Source organism: Myotis daubentonii, chromosome 8 (genome assembly GCF_963259705.1).
Source record: "Myotis daubentonii chromosome 8, mMyoDau2.1, whole genome shotgun sequence".
NCBI classification, from domain to species: domain Eukaryota; kingdom Metazoa; phylum Chordata; class Mammalia; order Chiroptera; family Vespertilionidae; genus Myotis; species Myotis daubentonii.
In genome coordinates, this window is record NC_081847.1 from 41,814,068 (window position 1) to 41,827,393 (window position 13,326).

Sequence of the window (13,326 nt, forward strand, 5' to 3'; positions counted from 1 at the left end):
CACAACCTGGGCATGTGCCCTTGACAGGAATCGAACCCGGGACCCATCAGTTTGCAGGCTGACACTCCATCCACTGAGCTAAACCAGCTAGGGCCCACCGCCTAAATTCTTTATAATATCCTATCATTTCCACTTCTTAGGTTCGTGTAGCTCATCTTGCCCACATTTTACTCAGCCTTTCAGCACAGGTAAATTCATGAAATTTCAAGTGTATTCTTAAAAGCTTTGTGCTCGAGGTGTGTTTTTTGTTTTGTTTTTTTAATTTAGCTTTTGGAGAACCCATATCTAACTTTCTGGCAAGGATTTTGTTTTGTGTTACTTTTGTTTTAGTAAATTGGGATTTTTTAAAGGATTCAGGCCAGGATATCCGAAATCCTTTGGCAGTGTTACCATTAACTCCCCAGACCTCACCGTGAATTTTGAAGTTGTTCACTTCTCTGCATCGCCTGTTTTACATCCCAACACCAAACAATCTTAATCTCTCCCTTTGATTTGTACAGTACCTTCCTAATTGACCACCTCAGTTCCAGCATTCTTCATACGCTCTCAGAATGGTTTTCTAAAACCCAAAATCTAATTAGGTTACTGTGGGGCTTAAACCCTATCTTGATTATCGCCCCATTGCTGCTGGTGGAAATCATGCTCTTCCTCAGAGTCAGACCCACGTGTTGGGGGCGTGGGGGTGAGGCTGTGGCGTGGTAAGGTTAGAAGGCTGCCCCTGGGTGCCCAATGGCTCATTTCCATCCATCCCATCATGGAAGGAGTCCAGCTTCACCTTCATCAAGGCCAGTGTCCAAAGGGTCTGTGCCATTGGTCTGGCATCAGCAGTCTCGGTTCCTGTCTGGGTAGCGCTGTTCTTGGCTGAAATGCTTTGCTGTGCTGCTGTACCCAGGTTCCCGCTTGGAGCCCGTGTTTAGAGACCAGGCAGCTTGCCTGCAGCTCTTAGGGCTACATGGTTACTATCGAGAGAGACCATGGGAATAAACTGGGCTAGTGGGTGTTACTGTGCAAGAGAGAGAAGGGCTTTGTCTTGATTAGGCTCAGGTTATATTATCTCGGGCTTGGGAAAGATCTAGAGCCCTTTTTCAAACTAACCAATCAACTTCCCAAGCTTTCATGGACTTCTGTTGGGCTTACCCCTAACCATTCATTTCCCAGGCTAGACTGACAGGCCTCTATGGTTGGCATGTTGGCTCCTATTGCACGTGTGCTTGTCTTCCCTGTCAGTGTCCCATCCTTTCCCCCAGTGATCTGCAGGGAACAGTCCAGTGATTCCCCTGGGAGTGTGTGAAGTTGTAACTTACTGGTGAAGCAAACAGGCATATGCTCCCTAGTTGATTATGCTTAATAATGTCTGATTTCCTTTGCGCTCTTCCTTTATTAATATCTGGCTACCTATGCTAACACATATCCCCCCAAGACTCTTGGGCCTTGTAATCTTACAAGGGTAAATGGATGAAGGCCTCATCTTTTGTACTTTCTTCTTGCTGTCAAGGGATGTAGTCCTGCCTTATCCTCAGGCCCAGGGATTCTTCCTACCTGCCAGAGAAAGAGAGGAGCAAAAGGAAGGGGAATCTTCACATGAGGGTGGGGGGCTTTGCAAAATCCAGGTCAGTCTGATGCTGTCCTAGGGAGGAGTCATATGCTATGTCTGGAGGATGGCACTCCTGGACAAGTTGGCATCCTTCTTCTATTCTAAAGGTGACAAATTTGAGAAAAACTAGCTACCTACGCTAACACCATTGTTCAAAGGATAAAAATGTAAATGTGAATATGACCAATAGAGCCATCTATGACCTGGCCCTTTCCTGACTCTCACCTCATTTTCTACCATTCTCCTCTTCACTCATAGAGTTTCAGCCCAATTGCCTATCCTTGAAATAGAAATGTTCAGATTTCTTCTTGCTTTAGGTTCTTAAACATACTGTTCTCTCAGTCCGTAAAGTTCTCATTGATTTTGTAACCTTTACATTTCTAATTTCTGCTTAATAGCCTTTAAGGTTATTAAGGACAAAGACCTTGCTTTTCTCACCTTAATTCATATTAACTCATTAATTCATATTAGCATAATGCAATGTACTCTAGATCAGGGGTCCTCAAACTACGGCCCGCAGGCCACATGCAAATACAACTATTGTATTTGTTCCCGTTTTGTTTTTTTACTTCAAAATAAGATATGTGCAGTGTGCATAGGAATTTGTTCATAGGTTTTTTTTTAAAAAACTATAGTCTGGCCCTCCAACGGCCTGAGGGACAGTGAACTGGCCCCCTGTTTAAAAAGTTTGAGGACCCCTGCTCTAGATGTTCAATTTTATATGCTGAATGAATGACTGACTACCTGATGGAATGAATGACCTTCTACCACCACTGGCACATACTATTTTCTACTTGATCATTGCAAGAGTTGTTTTCTGGTTCCACTTGTCTTGTTTTCCCTTGCAATCTACCTTCCATACTGCTACTATCATGACCTCTCCAACAATAAATGAACCTGATGTCACCACCCGCTACAGAATTGTTCAGTGGCCTTCCATTAATCAAAGGTTAAAAGTCTTTAGCTTGCTGTACAAAGGCCTCTCATGGTTTGCTGCCTCTGTAGCCTCCTTCCCCCCATTGTTATTCAGCTGCCTTACCTTCAGTAGTATAGAATGACAAAGGAAAAGAACATGAGAAAAAATAAAATAAAACAAAACATCTAAAAGTATTCAGAGGCCTGTGCAGCTAATTTCTTGGTTGGCATACGGAACACTGAAGGCCCCCCTCCCCCTTTTTTGTCTTGATTTAATTAATGTATAGAGCAAGGTACTGAAAGAGGCCAGAAAAACTGGATGGATTAATATTAGAAGGAGCAGAAAGGTGAACTCCAATCACGCTGGTTCCGGAAGTTCACTTTTTAAATCCCTCTGTACCAAATATATAGCTATGATGGATAAAATACACAAATAGAAAACCAAAGAGGCATAACCAGACCCAGGAAAGATAGATATTTCTGTGGACAGGTAATGGAATAGAAATGCAATCATTTGGGCTGAAACCATTAGCTGCTTTCCAGAAGCAGGCTTTGGCTCCTATGAGCAGAGAGGACTTAAAATATATCATGAATAAAACGTAAAGCCAGGATCTGGCTATGGCTTCCTTAGTTCCTGGAAGGACATTGAAAGGACATGAGTACATTGTTACTTGGTTAAAATGGAGGTTGTATTATTAAAGGGGAAAAGGAAAATGGATATTAACTATGTGACTGGCAATGTTTATCGTAACAGAAAATAATGAAAATAAATGAGTTGTGGCCCTTGCCCGATGGCTTGGTTGTTTGGAGCATTTTCCTGTATACCAAAAAGGTTGTGGGTTCTAATCCCGGTCAGGGCACATACCTAGATTCTGGCTTTGATCCCATACAGGAGACTTGGGGTGCATACAGGAGACAACTGGTCAATGTTTCTCTCTCTCACAATGATCTCTCTCTCTCTCTCTCCCTCTCTCTCATACAGGAGACAACTGGTCAATGTTTCTCTCCCTCACAATGATCTCTCTCTCTCTTTCTCTCTCTCTCCTTCCCTCTCTCAAATCAATAAGAAAACAAAACAACAGAAATACACAAAACACACAAAAAAGCATATCCTTGAGTGAAAATAAAACATAAATAAATGAGTTGTCTTTAACTTAATTAAAACAAAGAAAAAGAGAGATTAGGGATGAAACCTAAAGAAAGTGGAAAAAATACCAGCAAAAATTAGTGAAATAGAAAGCAATGAAATAATAAGGTCAAAACCAACATGTGTTTTTTAAAAAATCTGGTAAAGTATATATTTCTAGCAAAACTGATTAAGAAAGGCATGAAAAATAATATTAGATAAGGCACAAATAAACAATATTTAAAGTGATTATAGGAACTGATACAGTTGAGTTTTTAAAATCATAGGGTAAATAATTTCACATCAATAAATATAAAAACTTGGATGAAATAGATATTTTAAAATTATAAGTTGTCAGAAGTGACTCAAGAAGAAAGAAAATTAAATAGTAAGTAACTATTATAAATAATGAATTTATAATAAAAATATACCTTCACCCAACTCCTCCTCACACCTCAACTTCATCCCCTGCCTTCCGACTCCAGAAGGGGAATGTAGGAATGTCCTGAGACAAGCTGCAAGAATCATTTAACTGTTTTCAAAGAACTGGGGAGAAAAAGTTAACCTGGTTTTTGAGGCTTGTATTATATTGCCACTGAGACCCAACAAGAATAGTATATGAAAAGAAAGTTACAGTCCAATCTCACCTGTGGACACAAATGTAAAAAAACACACACAACTTGATTAGCAAATTTAGTTCAGGGTCTGTGTATTGATTGGCCTATTTACCTACCTATTGATCAACTCACATCTATCCATCCTTCCATCCTTCCATTCATTCTTCAGTCTATCCAGAGTTTACCCTGAGAATGCAAGTGTTTGAGGCCAGAGAATATACATTTCAGGTGACACTGATATGGTTATACAATAGATTAAAAAACCTTTGATAAGGTCAGGATTATGGTGATATTTGGGATGTGAAGAAGGGGTAGTGAAGACACAATTCACAGTAGACTTTAGTTATATTCACATTAGTTCATTACATTTTAGTAAAATAAGATTGTGTGCAGATTATACTACTTTGTTTGTATACAGGTATATCATGATATTCTTTATTCTCTATGTAATTTAATGGATGCTGGTAATATCACATAATAAATACCAAACAAAAAAATAAAAGGTCGAGGCTAGGGTCGGACTGAGCAAAGGACTAAGCAAAGGCCCTCTACTGGGGATTGAGCCTGCAACCCAGGCATGTACCCTGACCAGGAATCTAACTGTGACTTGGTTCATGGGTGGAATTGGTTCAACCACTAAGCCACACTGGCCGGGCTATCGTTTGAGTCTTAAATTCATCATTTCTTCCTTTGTGAACAGGCTCGTCTTGTTTATATGCACTAGTGAGCTCTTGAGAACCTGGACTATTTATTTTTATGTCTCCAATTTCCTGGCCCAAAGTAGATGCTCAATAAATATTTGTTAAATTAGTGGGAAAATTTATAAATGAATTAATGAGCAATCTTTTGTAAAAGAGAGTCATTGAGATAAAATTTATATTTCATAAAATCTATCCTTTTAAAACATAAAATTCAGTGATTCTTAGTATATTTGGAGTTGTGCAGATATAAGCATAATATAATTTTATAACTTTTTATCACCTCAAAAACCTAGCACTCATTAGCTATCCTTAACCATTTCACTCCTGTCCCACCTCTAGGCAATCACTCATGTACTTACTGTCTTTATAGATGTGCCTATTCTGGACATTTTATGCAAATGGAATCATACAATTTGTGATTCTTTGTAAGGACCTTTTCCTTAGCATAATGTTTTCAAGGTCATCCACATTGCAGTGTGTATCAGTACTTGATTATTTTTTATTACTGAATAATATTTTATTGGATGGATATACCACATTTTGTTTATCTATTTATTAATTGATGGACTTTGAGTTTTTTCCACTTCTTGGCTATTATGAATAATACTGCTGTGAATATTCATGTCCAGGTTTTTGTGTGCACATTTATTTTCATTTCTTTTGGGTAGATAGATACCCTGGAGTGGAATTGTTGGGCCATATGGAAACTATTTTTATCTTTTTGATAAACTGCCAGACTATTTTCCAAAGTAGTGGTACCATTTACATTCCCAACAGCATTGCATGAGGGTTTCGATTTCTGTACATCCTCAACAACATATGTTGTTTACTGCCTGTTTTTTTAATTACAGCCATCTCAGTTGATATGAAGTAGTATCTCACTGAGTTTTTTATTTACATTTTTCTAATGACCAGCAATATTTAGCATCTTTTAATATGTGTATTGGCCATTCATATGTCTTTGAAGAATTAGCTATTCAAATTTTTGCCGATTTTAAGAGTAGAATTTTCTTATTATTGAGTTGTAACATCTATTCTGGATAAAATCCCTTATTAGATTATGATTGACAGTATTTTCTCTCAGTCTATGTGTTGTCTTTACTTTTTTGATACTGTATTTAAAGTGCAAACATGTTTAATATTGATGAAATCCAATTAAAAATATTTCAAAATTACTTTTCCTTTTGGTATAATATCTAAGAAATCATTGACTAACTGAAGATCATGAAGATATGCATCTATATTTTCTTCTGCAAGTTCTTTAGTTTTAGCTCTAATATATAGGGCTATGATCCATTCTGAGTTAACTTTTTGCAAGGTGAGAGGTAGAAGTCCAAATTCATTCCTTTGTATGTGGATAACCAGTTGTCCCAGTACCATTTTTAAAAAAAGACTGTTCTTTCCTGAATGAGCAATCTTGAATGTTTCTATAATCATGTCTTTTTTGTATTGATATTCATTTAATTTATATTTTTATGTTTTGATTTTCAGGTTGCTTACCAAGTGTCCCACAAGTGAAAAAAATTTCCACATCTTATGAGGAAAGACGGAAACAAGCTACTGCTATTGTTTTACTAGGAGTCATAGGAGCTGAATTTGGTGCTGAAATTGAACCTCCTAAACTGTTGACCAGACCTCGAAGCTCTAGTCAGATTCCTGAGGGATTTGGTTTGACTACTGGTGGATCCAACTACTCACTGGCCAGACATACTTGTAAGTTTTGAAATTCCTAATGCTGATGTATCGCTTCTCAATACATATTATTTGTTAACAAAATCTAAGAATATTGACTATATCCCCAGTTTCAACTCACATAGGAGGCTCAGATGAAGTTAGGAAGCAGGACAATCTGTTTAGCACATTACCCTGTGTCATAGTTGCCCAGACTTCTTTTCAAAAGTTCAAATGTGGTTTTTAAATGCTTTTCTTAACACATTTCTGAGATTTGAGTTTTCACAATTTGGTCAAAATTTTAGCCAAAATTGATGAAAGCTAGCTTTAAGTTAAAACTTTTAATTTATAAAATCATTTCTCAAAAACTACCTGACATGTCCTGAACGTGATTTGAAAAGTTAGGGGTGGAGGTGGAACACCAATTATTTTCATTTAAAAATAACATTTTAAAGGGCATGAATGAGGAATTGTGAATTACCTCTAATTTAAAAAATATTCCAATACCAGTTTTAAAATGGTGAAATAATTACAATCAGTGCTCAAAGGGCTTGTGTCATATTGCTCTAGTTCTGTAGTTGATATGTTAATAACAGGTAAGGGTATTTTATAATGATGTCTGTTGTTACCTTAATGTTGGAGCTTCTTTACATAGGTCAAAATGTTCCTGCCATATTGCAAAATCATTTCTAATGTCATGTTAAGGAGCAAATATCCTACTGAATACATGACAACCTTTTTTTGTAGAACAAATTGTAACATGTTCTTTAGGTGTTTTTTTTGTTTTGTTTTTGTTTGTTTTTTTAACTTTTAAGCAAAGGAAAAAGATATATGTTAATTCGGGAGTTACGATGGCCAAGAACATCATTGGATCATTATCCTGTACTTTTGCTGTGAAGTCAAGGGACTGTATTGGAGGTTTTTATTACTGAAGCCCTGTTATAACTTAGCTGTTGTGCCCCTTCTCTGCCTTTGGTTCAGAATGCAGCAAATATTTATTAGTGTTTGTAATCTTTTTATCTCTACTTGATATTGAGAATCAGAGAGTAATAATAACAAGACCACCACCAACAACAATAATAAAGCTACTAATTGTTTTGAGCATAATTTTAAGCTTTTTCTATGCATTAACTCAGTGCTCATAGTCACCTTTTCTTTTCTTTTTTTCTAAAAATATTTTTATTGATTTCAGAGAGGAAGAGAGAGATATATAGAAACATAGAAACATCAATGATGAGAGATAATCATTGATTGACTGCCTCCTACCCTCCCCCTAATGGGGATCGAGCCCACAACCTGGGCATGTGCCATGACAGGGAATCCAACTGTGACCTCCTAGTTCATCGGTTGACACCAAGCCACACCGATTGGGCCATAGTCACCTTTTAAAGTGGTATCTGCATTTAACACATTAGGCTAGGGGGCACAGAAAGGCTTAGGCAGCTTGGCGAGTTCATACCTCTAGGAAATGGCCTTTTGAGGCTCAGCACCATCTGTTGGTTCCAAAGCTCATGCTTTTGACCAGTATGCAAACTGCTGCTGTTCAGTGGTTGCTAGTTGAAAGGGCTTAATGACTAACCTATGCTATCATTTTATAACTTGAAAAGTACTTTTTTTTGGGGGGGGGGGTTGCCTTTAAATTTCATCCATTACCCTACTTTTTCATCAAAGATCTTAGGTTCCTTGGCATTAAATTTGCCTACCACAGTTTATAGTTATCAGCTTAAATCTTGCTCTCCTTGTTAGAAACAGTTAACTATCTAAATATGTTGTGTCTTATTTAGGCTCTTTTCAATCAGTTATGTGTTAAATTAACCAGTTATAATGTTAACCTGCTTGAAGTTGCTGTATGTATTGCCATGTTATTTGTTTACATGGCATTTAGGATGTATTGGTACCATTAAAAATTTAGCCTTTATGGCATCCCATTGAATGAGATAATAATTATTATCCTCATTTTGAGATAAGGCCATTAAGATACAATATTTGATGAACTTTAATTGCTAATGTAGTTAGAGGTATAGAGGTGAAGTCTAAACTTCCTCATAAAGCCGTTCTGAGAAAACTCTTTATGTCCCAATTATCGCATTGATGGGAGGAAAGAGTGATATTGATACTTAATTCAAAAGTCATGTTTAGCCCTGGCCGGTGTGGCTCAGTTGGTTGAGTGTTGTCCTATGCACCAGAAGGTGGCCAGTTGGATTCCTGGTCAGGGCACATACCCAGGTTGTGGGCTTGGTCCCCAGTAGGGGGCATGCAAGAGGCAGCCGATTAATGTTTCTCTCTCTCCCTTTCTCTCTAAAGTTAATACAAACATTTTAAAAATTAAAAAAAACCTTTAAAAAAGGCATATTTAATTTAGTTTTATAATACATTTTATACTTAGATTTGAATACATATGAATCTTTTGTGAGTATTACACTTTACATGAAACATCAAAATCACATATTGAAGACCAAGCTGAAGGACTCAGTGATTGAGAGGCCTAGACTTGCCCACTCTATTACCTGTACCCTTGGTAAGTGAAGTGTCCCTCTGGGTCATAGTTTCCTCTTACATAAAATAAAAGACCGGAACTATTCTCTTTTTATAGCCCTTTTTGTCCAATTAGTCTCTGCTTCGGAAGAGAAATAGAAAGCATCTCAGGAAATCCACCTTCTTCGTAACTTTCCCATTTTCTTCTCAATGTACCGGTGGATGCTTCACATCAGCCCAACTTTAGTCGAGATTCTTCATTTGTATTTGGACCCACAGAATAAAGCATGTTAGACTATTTTACAGTATTATTTATAATATTACCTTGTAGGACTTTTGGTTCTTTCATTTGGTCTCTTCTGCTCAGTTTATAATTGTGGAATTATGCTGGCACGTCTGTAGTAAATTCCATTTTGATCTCTCATTAGCTTTCTTACTTTGGGCAAGTGTCATAAGTCATTTCCCTCGGCAGCAGACTCTGAGGCAGATTTGTATGCAGACCTGTTCTGGGATCAATACCTTTAGGAGAGTGAAAGAAGCAGGATTGGGCAGGGGAGAAGTTGAATTGCATTTCAATTGCCTAGAAAGCCTCAGCCCATCTCAGGGAACTCTGGAGCTGGGATGGCCCTTCGACTTGTCCTGAACTAGGACTGAGGGCTTGGCCTTTAATCCTTGTGTCAGTCAGTTACTGGAATCAAGTCATTGGTGCCCTGAGTGGAGAGGGGAGAGGAGGGGGAAACTTGAGTGAGGCAGCTCTCTTCCATTTAAGGCAAACCCCCACAGAGGGACTGGGCTGAAGTGTATTAGCCACTAACCATGAGCTTGGGAAGTGAGTGCTTTGGTCATGGAGAGGTGGAGATGGGCAACCTCTCCAGGTCCTACCCAGCATGTAACTCAGGGGTGTGGAACCTTCTTTCTGTCAAGGGCTGTTGGGATATCGATCACATCATTTGTGGGCCGTACAGAATTATCAACTTAAATATTAGCCGGCTGTATTTGCTCAAACATTTAACTCACCCCTAATGCCTTGGCAGAGCTTAGACCAAATGATTCGAGGGCCTTATACGGGGTATTCCCCAACCCTGATGTAATTAATTTTTCTGTGACCCAGTTCCCTTTCTATCAACAGAAATGGAGAGCAGGGCTGCTGTTTATTTAACACACTTTTTATTCCAGCTTTATACAGAGCTCCTATTTCCCTGCAAGACAGATATTTCATCCAGCACCTAGCACAACACAAGACACGCTAATAATAGTTACTGAGCATTTACGCTGTGGCAGGCATTTTGCCCGTATTATCTTATGTGATCTTCTAATCCTATCAAATAAGTCCTAATATTATCCCCATTTTTCAGACGAAGAAACTGAGGCTTTGGATTAAACTTTCTTCCTGCAGACAATAAATCGAGGGCACAAGTTAAATGTTTTAAGGTCATACTGCTAAAAAGTATCAAGCCTGGACTTGAACACCTATCTCCCAACTCCAAATCAGTGTATGTTCACCATTTCAAATAGTTTTCTTGTGTTACAAACAAGAAAGATTCAGAAATGGCGCTGAAAAAAGGAGGATCAAGGCAGCAGGTACCAGGCCACCTTTAAATCTGAACATTTATTGAATCGTTTTTTAGGGATGTGCTGGTGCCATGGAGATATAAATGTGTGCAAAATCCACGCTGCTGTAATTGTGAACTGGCTTGTATCTGTGGTGTGAAATATTTCGATTAGGAAAAAAAATCACTTTTTCCCTACAGTGGGGCTTTATAAATATCATAATATTAGAGTTCATCTGCTAGCCAAGGTGTATAACCTCACTGATGTTACATGGAAAATACTGTCTTTATGTGCATTTGTGTTTTTGTTCTGGGAAAAGGATTCACAAATTTCATTTAATTCTCAAAACATAGTCAGTAAAATAAAAATGGATAAGAACGCCAAGAGTTTGTTAGAATAAATTGTTATTATTATGATTTTAAAAACAATAAGTTATGTTCCTCTTAATTAGTTCAGTTATAATACCACCAAATAGAAGCTTCAGTTTGATGTCACTTAAGGAATATTTCAATTATGTGAGAAACTATATTTAGTTTCCTATGGTGCTATGTTTGACTTCATTCTGTTATAGTCTGCTATTGTGCAAATGATTCTCCAAATACTTCCTGTGCTTCCTAACAATGCATGTTTTGTTTAATGAATTTGTTAATATTGGTTGAGGATGATTTTATAATGAATTTATTTCCTAAGTTTTAAGGTAAGAAAGTTAAACCAAATCTCAAATGTTTTAGCAGCAAGATTAGGACAACTAGTGGTAGCAAAACCAGTGGTAGGCACAAGATACAGAAAAGGTACCAACAATGATGAGGAAAGCAGCATGCTGCTTGCAAGGATAAGCAATGACAAAGGAGTGTATATTTTCAAAGTTTACAAACAGGTCATCAGATTGTGTTGCTGAGTTGCTGCTGTGGCCACAGCGATTGCCTTTCTCATTACTTAGCCTCATTTTACTAACCTGGCCTTTCCGGCCCGAGGATGGAATCCTGCCTTCTTATCTGGCTTCTTAATCCACCGTCAACTTCATTCATTCATTCTCATTGCACCAACTCAGCTTTCCATGTTCTTTCCCACCCTTCTCATTTGTAATTTTACCTTTGAAAATCATCTGGTCCAGGTGCCACTTTATTTGCATCGCCATTACACCATCTGTGTTTAGAGCTGTAATTCTTCACTCCGGCTATGCACTAAACTCAAATGTAGAGTGCTTTAAGAATACATAAGCATTACCCTAGAGTTCGTATTCAGGAAGTAGGGGGTGGAATTTGGGCATCTATGTTATTTTTAAAGGTTCATATGTAATTTTCTTTTGTAGCCAGAGTAGAGAAACCTAGTATAATATAGAATTCTTTAGTTGTTTTAATTGTTATATGGTTGTTCTGGTCATTAAACTACTTTAATGTACAAATTATAATTTTCTTTGTATTTTAAGAGGGAAGAGAAAATGGGAGCTAATCAGAGTACACTAATAAAAGAGAAAAATGGTAATTGGCGTACGACGATACCCTTTTCATTGGCTAATCAGGGCTATATGCAAATTAACTGCCAACTATGATTGGCAGTTAACTGCCAACTAAGATTGGCAGTTAACTGCCAACTAAGATTGGCAGTTAACTGCCAACAAGATGGGGGTTAATTTGCATATGTAGGCACAATGCAGGGAGGCGAAAGGGAAAGCAGGAAGAAGCCCCCTGCCACTGACAGTGATCAGAAACCCAGGGGGGAGCTAAGAGCTGGGGGGCAGGGCAAAGGCGGCCCTGGGGCCGCCTTTGCCCTGCCCCCCAGCCATGATCAGAGAATCAGGCGCCTTTGCCGCCCTGGCCAGTGATAGCAGGAAGTAGGGGTGGAGCCAGCGATGGGAGCTGGACACAGTCGAAGCTGGCAGTCCTGGGAGCTAGGGGTCCCTTGCCTGGGCCTAAAGCGGAGCCCACGATCGCGGGGCCACTGCAGCTGCGGGTCCCCGCTGCCCGAGCCGGACGCCTCAGCCAGAGGCGTTAGGCCTGGGCAGGGGCTGAGCCTGCAACCGCGGGGAGCTGGGGGTCCCCTGCCCAGGCCTGACACCTCTGCCGGAGGCCTCAGGCCTGGTCAAGGGGCCGATCCGGTGATTGGTGATCGGAGGGTGATGAGGGTCAACTCCTCTGGCCGAGGCATCAGGCCTGGGCGGGGGGCTGAGCTGGGGATTGGGGGGATATGATGGTCCCCTTGCCCAGGCCTGAAGCGTGGGTCAGAGGCGTCAGGCTTGGGCGGGGGGTGGAGCAAGCAATCAGAGGGAGATGGGGGTCCCCTGCCCAGGCATGATTCCTGGGCCAGAGGCCTCAGGCCTGGGCGGGGGCCAGAGCCAGTGATCGGGGGGAGATGGGGGTCCCCTGTCCAAGCCTGACACCTCTGGCGGAGGCGTCAGGCCTGGGCAAGGGGCCGATCAGGTGATCAGAGGGTGATGGGTGTCTACGCCTCTGGCTGAGGCATCAGGCCTGGGCAAGGGGCAGAGCCAGCAATCGGAGGGGTCTGGGGGTCCCCTGCTCAGGCCTGATGCCTGGGCCAGAGGCATCAGGCCTGGGCTGGGGGCAGAACCAGTGATGGGGGGAAATGAGGGTCCCCTGCCCAGGCCTGACGCCTCTGTCAAAGGCGTCAGGCCTGGGCAAGGGGCCGATCCTGCGATTGGAGGGTGATGGGGGTCAA

The 13,326-nt window shown here is 40.0% G+C and overlaps 1 protein-coding gene across 6 annotated transcripts in view; it reads left to right on the forward strand.

Moving 5' to 3' along the window:
* WDR7 (WD repeat domain 7) overlaps positions 1-13,326 on the forward strand; it is a 291,854-nt gene that overhangs the window by 169,833 nt on the left and 108,695 nt on the right. For all 6 annotated transcript variants that reach the window (XM_059706176.1, XM_059706178.1, XM_059706179.1 and 3 more), the window contains one exon: positions 6,445-6,666. In XM_059706176.1, the coding sequence (XP_059562159.1) occupies positions 6,445-6,666 (222 nt within the window). The remainder of the gene's footprint in view (positions 1-6,444; positions 6,667-13,326) is intronic.